The sequence below is a fragment of the Hordeum vulgare genome, chromosome 6H, assembly GCF_904849725.1.
Source record: "Hordeum vulgare subsp. vulgare chromosome 6H, MorexV3_pseudomolecules_assembly, whole genome shotgun sequence".
Taxonomy (NCBI): Eukaryota; Viridiplantae; Streptophyta; class Magnoliopsida; order Poales; family Poaceae; genus Hordeum; species Hordeum vulgare.
Window position 1 is genome coordinate 492,094,341 of NC_058523.1, and position 8,292 is coordinate 492,102,632.

An 8,292-nucleotide genomic window follows, 5' to 3' on the forward strand; every position below is an offset into this window, starting at 1 on the left:
ATGTTATGATTTTCGCTACAAAACACTTGGTAGTCAACTTTCGTAAATGGCACACTGAAACCAAAGTCTGCTAGTCTAGATACGGAAAGAAGATTGTAATCAAGGGATTCAACAAGCATGACATTTTGAATGGAACTATCATGATATATGGCCACCTTACCAAGACCAAGTACCTTACCCTTGGAGTTATCTCCAAAAGTCACATACCTTTGAGGTCAATGGTTTGGTGTGATATCATGGAACATGCCTTTATCTCCGGTCATGTGATCGACGCGTCCACTTTTAAGTATCCACTCCTTTCCTCCGGCCATGAAGTCTCCAAGGTTCGCCATAATACTAAGGTTCCTCATGGTCTTCTCATACTCGATGTCAAACTATTCATCTTCATTGTAGTAGCCATGCTCCACACTGTCATCGTTGTACGAAATATCCTAGTCATAAGAAACAAGAATTTCATCAAAATTTTGACTATGACAATGCTCATGTTTATGCATGTGAATGGCTTCAACAATGACATTGTTAATGGTAATGACATCTCCTTTAGGACGCATGAGGTCACGAAGCTCAAAAAGGCATTTATCAAAATTGGGATCAGTTGGCTTCATTTTGTGAAAGGCAATGCATTTATGGAAAATGATCTCAAGATTTTTCAGTGAATAGTCGGGATATCTTTTCTCTAAGTTTTTCCACAAAGTGTGAGCACACTCCAAATTCTGCAATTGATTAAGCACGTTTCTTGGAAATCCTCTAATGATTAGATTTACAGTTTTAAGATTAGCAAACATATCAAGTTCTTCATCATGAGAAGGATGCAAAGGATCAATGGGAGGCTCATAGGAATATTCAACATACTTGTGCAAATGGAATTTATCAAATATATCAAGCATTTCATCTTTCCGTTGTCTAAAATACTCCCCATAAAGAGTAGGCACTCTACAACTAATATTCCCCAAACTAGGCACATCCATCTTCTTCCAATGGTGATTAAACCAAGGTTATAGATACCTTGCTCTGATACCAATTATGGGATCAGTAGAAGAGGTGTCTAGGGGGCTGAATACACTACTTGCATAAATTAAAATCCTAGCCTTTTCCCAGTTTTAGGGGTTGGCAGCTTTTCGCATTTCTAACAAGTCTAGTGCATCCTACACATGCTAGTCAACAAATAAGGGAGCGAAAAGTAAAGACTTTGCACGTGTAGTAAGGAGTAGAGTTTAGGAAGATCAAACGCAAAGAAGTTGACACTGCGATTTTTGGCATGGTTCCGATAGGTGGCGCTATCGTACGTCCATGTTAGTGGAGACTTCAACCCACGAAAGGTAACGGCTGCGAGAGTCCACGGAGGGATCCACCCACAAGGGGTTCACAAAGAAGCGGCCTTGTCTATTCCACCATGGCTTCCGTCCATACAGGACTAGCCTCACTCACGGTAGATCTTCACGAAGTAGGCAATCTCCTTGCCCGTACAAATATCTTGGTTCAACTCCACAACACAAAGTAGGAGGCTCCCAAGCGACACCTAACCAATCTAGGAGGCACCACCCTTCAAAAGGTAATAGATGCGGTAGAATGATGAACTCATTGCTCTTGTGCTTCAAAAGAAAGTCTCCTCAACACTCAATCACTCTCTCACGGATTTGGCATGGGTAGGAGAGATTGATCTTGTGGTAAGAAACTTGGGGAGGCTAGAGGTCGAGTTTCAAATGGTTGGCTTGGAATCTCTTGATCTTAACACATGAGTAGGTGGCTCTCACTCACAAAAATGGATCTGGCAAGTGTAAGTGTGTTCTGAGTGCTTCCTCTACGAATGAGAGGTAGGTGGAGGGGTATATATAGGCATCCCCCAAAATCCAAGCGTTACAACATTATTGCCCAACTCGGTGACACCGAAATGAATCTTGATGGTACCGAGTTGCACTAAATGTGGCAACTTTTGAATTCTCGGTGAGACCGATATAGGAATCTCGGTGATACCGATACGATGATCTAGACCAGTTTCCAAATCTCGATGAGACTGATTTCAAACTCGGAAATTCTGATTCTTGAAATCTTCTCAACAGAAAGTTGGTCACTGAATCTTGGTGGCACCGATGGGAAAGTTGGTGGTACCGAGATGGTAGGGTTCGGCATAAGATCTGTCATGTGTAAAATCGATAGGGACGAATGGTGGCATCGATTTTGCTAGTTTGGGTTTGGACAGAGATATTTTGTGGGACAATGGCTGAGTATTTTTGGTGGCTACCTCTAAGCACTTGATCAACCAATTCATCATAATACCTCACCCCCTTTTAATAGTGTTGGCTTTCCTATGGACTCAAAGTGATTTCTCACAAATGTAAAATGTAGAGTCTTCTTGTTGGAAGCTTGAACCCATCATATTCCTTTTCTTCATCAAAGGGCTTCTCCTCACAATCCTTTATGCCAAGGCTCTCTGTGGACTATACATGAAATATACTAGGCAAAAATGTTAGTCCAAGAGACAATTATGTTGTCATGAATTATTAAAACCACCAAGGGAGCATATGTGCTTTCATGGGGGAACACACGGGGGTCCTTGCCCGGCTGCTCCCCATGTACCGCGCTCTCTCCACTGTCGACGTGGGGGATGGGCGTACTTGCTCCTTCTAGAAGGACCGTGTCTCCCATGCGGGGATTTTCCACGGCTTTTCCTACTCTCTTTTTGCACTCCACGAACGCCGAGGTTACGGTGTGGCAGGTGTGTGCCGAGGGACTAGGCAGCTTCCTCGTCCCGCGGCTCACGAGCTTGGGGGAGTGTGAGCTTGTTGTTGTCTCCACGCTTCTTGTGACGGTGCATGTCCGGGCGGGGGAAGACGAGCGGAGGCTGCTCCACGTCTCTGCCTCCCATGGCCGTCTGTCGGCCAGCTCGGCATATAAAGTGTTGCGGTTCGGTGGCATGGCCGCCCCCTATGTTGCGTCCATCTGGAGCGAGCGTGCACTGTCGAGGGTGAAGTTCTTCTGCTGGCTCATGGTGCAGCGCCCTATTCACATGCGTGAAGTTGCTTAGGAAGTGTATTGTGGCAGCAAAAAATCGCGGGGTGTCCCATTTGCTGGAAAGCGCGGATCATCTGATCTTCTCCTGCCCATTTGTTGTTAGCTTCCGGAGGGTGGTTGGCGTTCCCGTCGCTGGCGCCTCTGTGGACTGTCTGGAATCATTGGCCCGATCAGATGGTTCTATGGTGCGGTCTGCGGTTGAATTCTCCATGCTCTGTTGTTGGCAATTACGGAAACATTAGAATGCTATCGTGTTTCAGGAGCAACTTCCCTCTCTTGCTCGGACCCTCGGCTGCTGCCGCGAAGAAGCACTATTGTGGTGGGGTAGGCTGCACAAAGACTGTCGATCCCATGTTGAAACTTGATTAATGACTCTCTCATCTTAGTTTCGGTTTCGGGGATTCGTTCCCCACCCTCCTTTTTCTCACTCCCCATGTAATTCTTCGTGGTACCCCTTGGGTGCTTGTAATCATCTGGGTTTTGGTGGTACCCCTTGGGTGCTTGTAATCATATGGGTTTTGGCCCGTCTGATTAATATATTCAGGTGAGAGAAACACTTCCCCGATGAAAATTAAAAAAAAAAATCAGAAAAGGACTTCACTACAGCGCCATTCAAACGAAGCGCTTCATTGGCAGGGAATGTTCGCTCACTAGATTTCGAGATGAAAAATGGAGTATATGTTGTGTAACTATGTCAAGGTTCCTCCATTGTCTGGTTGCTTCTACTAAAAGTCTAAAAGGCCTACGATTTAGGACAGAGAAACCAGCACGAAGAACATTTTGATCTGTGTGGCACGGCCCTGTTTCTGGTTGCCGAACAATACTGTGTTGTGTTCTTCTCTGAAAAATTGGGCACAGAAGTGGTTCGAACAAACTGGATTACAAGAATCCACCGCAATGCCAAGCGCATCTTAAAACTCACAGTAAGAGCAAATGCAGGAAAACTTACTGATGAGACCAAAGAAATAAGAATGACACACGTGATCTGCACACAAAAGAACAATCAAAGATTTAAGGAATTTACAGAGCATTACAGATCTTGAGGCCCGGGTGCCAAACTCCATACTGTTCCTCAGTGACACCAAAGATGTATCATAGATTACAAGGCTGTCACCCTTTACCTTCCCCTTCCAGATCATGAGAACAGAGATGTGCAAACTAAATTCATCTCGGCACACGTGAAGGGGCACAAACACACAGCGACCCTAATTTGCTGTCTTTGAATGCTTGATGAGCCAATCCATGACAACATCTATGTTCACCGAGTCCTTGCAAGAGATCATGTAGCAGCAAACTTCACGATCCTTTATAGATTCCAGACCTCTGAAAACACAAAAGGAAGGAACCTCAGTTAAAACATTAAGAAAAAAGGTACAATATCCTATAAAAAAAAGATTTTACTCACAGTTGATCAACCAATGCCGGCTTAGAAAGTGCCTCTGACTTGTCAATTTTGTTGCCAAGGATAAGTAAGGGGATCCCAGATAAAGATTGTTTTGTCAGCAGGTCATGCAGTTCACTTTTAGCAATCGGAACGCTATCCCGGTCAGCAGCATCGACAACGTATCTGCCATTAAATGATCAAGTTAACACATTAGTGACTCCGTATTTATCAGCTAAGGGAGAGATACAAAAAAATATATTGGTAACAACAAAAAAGCCCATATGACAGAGAACAAAAATTATCACTAGAAATTTTGTCTTTCAAAAAGGAGGTCACATCCCCCAGCCATTACAAGGGAATATATGATGTTTTTTTTTAATAAAAGCCCCCCCCCCCCCTGCTCCACTTTATTAATGAAACAAAGTCAAGCCATTAATATATGATGTATCTACATAACCGAGTTCCTTGGACAAAGTGTGAACTCAGCAGTCTCCAATTATTCTACAGTTAAGCAATAAAATTAGTAGTTTGAAAGAACTAGGAATGTTCCATGTCTGACTCTAATGGCCCTTGCACAAGTACATTAACCAAATATGTTTGGGCAGGCTTAGAAATAAACTGAGCATGTCATAAACTAGTATCATACATACTGCACTATCTCCTTCCAGCATACCGATGATTATCTTCGGAATGGATGTTATTTATTGCATATTGGCACACAAATCATATTATCACAAAATTGAGTTTTCAGATGTGTGAAATATGAGATCTCTGAGAAGCAAGGGACATTACAGAATAGCAGTAACACCGCGACAGTAGCGCTCCCACATAGTTCGGAATCTGCGTTGCCCTCCAAGATCCCAAAGTTTAATTGTGACATTTCCCTTAGTGACTTTCCGCATATTAAAGCCTACCTGTTTTGAGCAGATGAACATCCTTACTTCAGGTCACTTAGATAATCGAGATGGTTCAAAATATTCATCAAGAAGCAGTGATATACATACAGTTGGAATCATGTCCTCACTGTAGCCACCAGTCTGAGAAGCATAGCAGCCATGAGTGAATATCAGGACAACAAAGAAAAATAAATGTTGCATAGCTTAAGTTGTGTGAGTTGATGCATACAGCAATTGAATTGACTAGAGATGTCTTCCCAGCATTCTGTAGGCCAACCAGGGAGAGCTCCATCTCCTGCTTAAAGAACAGGCTGAAACAAAAAAATGTTACTCCCATGAGTTAATTTTGACTGATTGGTCATCCTTCAAAGGCAACTCAGTATTATTATTGGCACATCTTCAAGTTTCATGATTGGTATAGTCCGGATACCCATATAGCATAGACTAAACTGGGTAGTAAAACTTGATCTCAATCTGATTCACCAACATGAGCTGGACTAACCTAACTGACAGTTTAGAACATCAAGAACAACAGCAAAGATTACTCAGGATTGGATCCTGACTGTAGAACTCCAAACATCCACTCTCACCCTATAACCTTAACTGTAGCAAATTCAACCGAAATGATTAGTTCCAGAAGTTTCTTCTCACAAAGGGAGCTTCGACATCTCCAATATCCATAAGGCCAGGATAACATTCGTTTTAAGAATGTAAGCCCTGATTGGCTTCAAACTGCAATGAACTGTGGAATGCTCTTCAAAAGCATGCTTGTTAAAAACAGTATGGTATCAAGTTCAAAATTACTCCCTCTACGATTCAGAGACCCTAACCACATCAATGTCTATTAAGATATTATTAAGCTTATTATACTAGGTCAGTACACCAAAGGCTACCTTCCGAATGAGTATGCTCTACATTAGCTTGATCTAACGTGGATCTAACTGCGCAGAGCAAAGACCGACTCCAGCCCCCGACCCAGCCGCATCATCCCGCCGCGCAGGGAAATCCGATCCATCCAAACCCATCCCACAATAAAAAAGGAAGACATACTACAAGTACCGATCATAATCAAATCGAAGGGGGGAACTGGAATTCCGCCGGGAGGGGGGCCGTCCCGTTGGAACCGCGAAAACATCGAGCGAAACGGAAGGGGCGGAGAGAGCTAGACGGGAACCTTCGGAGCCAGTTGAGGAGCGAGTCCCAGAGCCCCATGGCGCCTTCTGTCGCAGCTCGAGGCCGTCGCCCGTGCGCCCGCCGGATCTATCGAGGAGGAAGGGAATCCGCGGTTGCCGATTGGGGAGGAGGAAGGAAGACGAGGACGAGACGACAGGAGACGTGCGTTGGCTGCAGCGAAGGACACCCTACGAGCAATAGCATCCGTGTCACGGGCGGTAAGCGGCACAGCGGCCGAGCGGCGTGCACGAATAATCCGAACCTGAATCCAGAGGTGTCGTCTTGGACTCTCCTGGCCGTGGATTCATGTGCCACAACTCTTTTTGGCCGTAGGATATATATAGGAAAAAATCCAATTTTACATCTGAACTCGTAGAGGTTCGGTGAAATGAACCCAAAATCAAAATCTCGGTCGATTGTATCCTGAACTATGTAATTCCGGTCTAAATTAAATCCTGAGATTGTCTGTCAAACCGGGATTGCAAAGGCTGATCGAGATTTTTTTTCTTCAGAAAATAGGCCGTGGTTGACTGCGCTGCACGCGCGGGGATTGCTTCAAGCCCAGCAACCTAGTTCGCTGTTTCTTGTTTTTCGTTTTTTTGTATCCATTTATATTTTTATACTTTTTATTTTTTGATGTGTATTTGTCTTCATTTTTAAAAAAATTTAACAATGTCTTAAACCCTAAAACCCCAGAACAGCGGTTTCAAATTTTTGATTTGTGAACTTTCGTTTTCAACAATGTTAAATTTTGTATAATGTTAAATTTTTGTTCCGATTTCAAAAAATGTTCTCGTGCCCAAAAAAAATATGCTTTTAAATTTTAGAAATTTCCATATTTCAAAAAAAGTTCTGAAATTGTCAAAAATATTCTAAAGTGTTTTAAAATGTTCTGCATATTCAAAAAATTCTTTGTATTTTCGCTATTTATAAAAAATGATTCGAATTTTAGTTTTTTTTCTATGTTATTTAGAAGATCCCGGGAATTCCGGTGCTCACTTGCAGGAGGTTTTCAGTTTGACTACTCACAATATTTTTCTTTTAACTATTGTTTAAGTTTTGCCGCTACTGTGTATTATTTCTAGGATGGCGCTGCACTACTACATCGTTTCAGTGACATATGATGTACGACATTTAATATACCTTCTGGAAATAGGAAGGACAAAATCGCGTCAAACAAATGTCCCCTCATTAAAAGAAGTTCGAGCGCAGAGCAGATCGGACTTAATTTGGTGAAAATACATTTTTTAGGCGCATCATACACGTGCAGCCGCTTGACAACAACCTGAAAATATCATCGCGAACGGCCAAGTCGTCGTGATTTTGCACCTTCCTGCACCTCGAGTACTCGACTGCGGCTGGTGTGACTCCGTGCCTAGCGTCCGACCCGTACGGATACACGTATTTTGGTCATCCGTTGGGTTGCACGTGCAAAAGAAAAAGTTTATTTTAAACCTTGAACTGGTAGTGCTTCGGCGAATCGTACCTGAACTCGAAATCTCTGTCGTTTGTGTCATAAACTCTTAGATCCCGGTCTAAATCAAACCTTCACAGCGATTTCCAAACGGGGATTGCCGACGTGGTAGGGATTGCCGGGATGGGTCGTTTCTGCGCACGACTGGGTTGATAAAAGTAGGCGGGCCTAGTTCAACCTTGTCCCCTGCTTCTTTCTCTCCCTGTCCCTGCTCTTTTCCTCTTGCGACGGCAATGGCGACAGGCGGTTGATCGGCGACGCAGCGACGATTGTGACGACTCGAGGACGCGTCGAACAAGCAGGTACTGATCTCGATGACCTCCTCCCCTGGTAGTAGTAGTTTCTGGTTGTTG

At 43.6% G+C, this 8,292-nt stretch overlaps 1 protein-coding gene across 1 annotated transcript; it reads right to left on the reverse strand.

Moving 5' to 3' along the window:
* Positions 1 to 3,978: 3,978 nt before the first annotated feature.
* LOC123403129 (ADP-ribosylation factor-like protein 8c) lies at positions 3,979 to 6,668 on the reverse strand. The gene is made up of 6 exons (XM_045097091.1): positions 6,467 to 6,668; positions 5,522 to 5,603; positions 5,401 to 5,433; positions 5,189 to 5,310; positions 4,418 to 4,579; positions 3,979 to 4,335 (listed from the first exon to the last, which is right to left on the reverse strand). The coding sequence occupies exons 1-6, from the start codon at positions 6,502 to 6,504 to the stop codon at positions 4,218 to 4,220; spliced, it is 555 nt and encodes a 184-aa protein (XP_044953026.1). The 5' UTR covers positions 6,505 to 6,668; the 3' UTR covers positions 3,979 to 4,217.
* Between the last annotated feature and the right edge of the window lie 1,624 nt (positions 6,669 to 8,292).

Coding starts and splice junctions, on each gene's coding strand:
- LOC123403129 (XM_045097091.1), bottom strand. CDS start 6,504: ATGGGGCTCTGGGACTCGCTCCTCAACTGGCTCCGAAG. Junction 5,604..6,466: donor CTCCTCAACTGGCTCCGAAG/GTTCCCGTCTAG, acceptor TTTTTGTTTCAG/CCTGTTCTTTAAGCAGGAGA. Junction 4,336..4,417: donor CCGGCATTGGTTGATCAACT/GTGAGTAAAATC, acceptor TTGTGTTTTCAG/AGGTCTGGAATCTATAAAGG.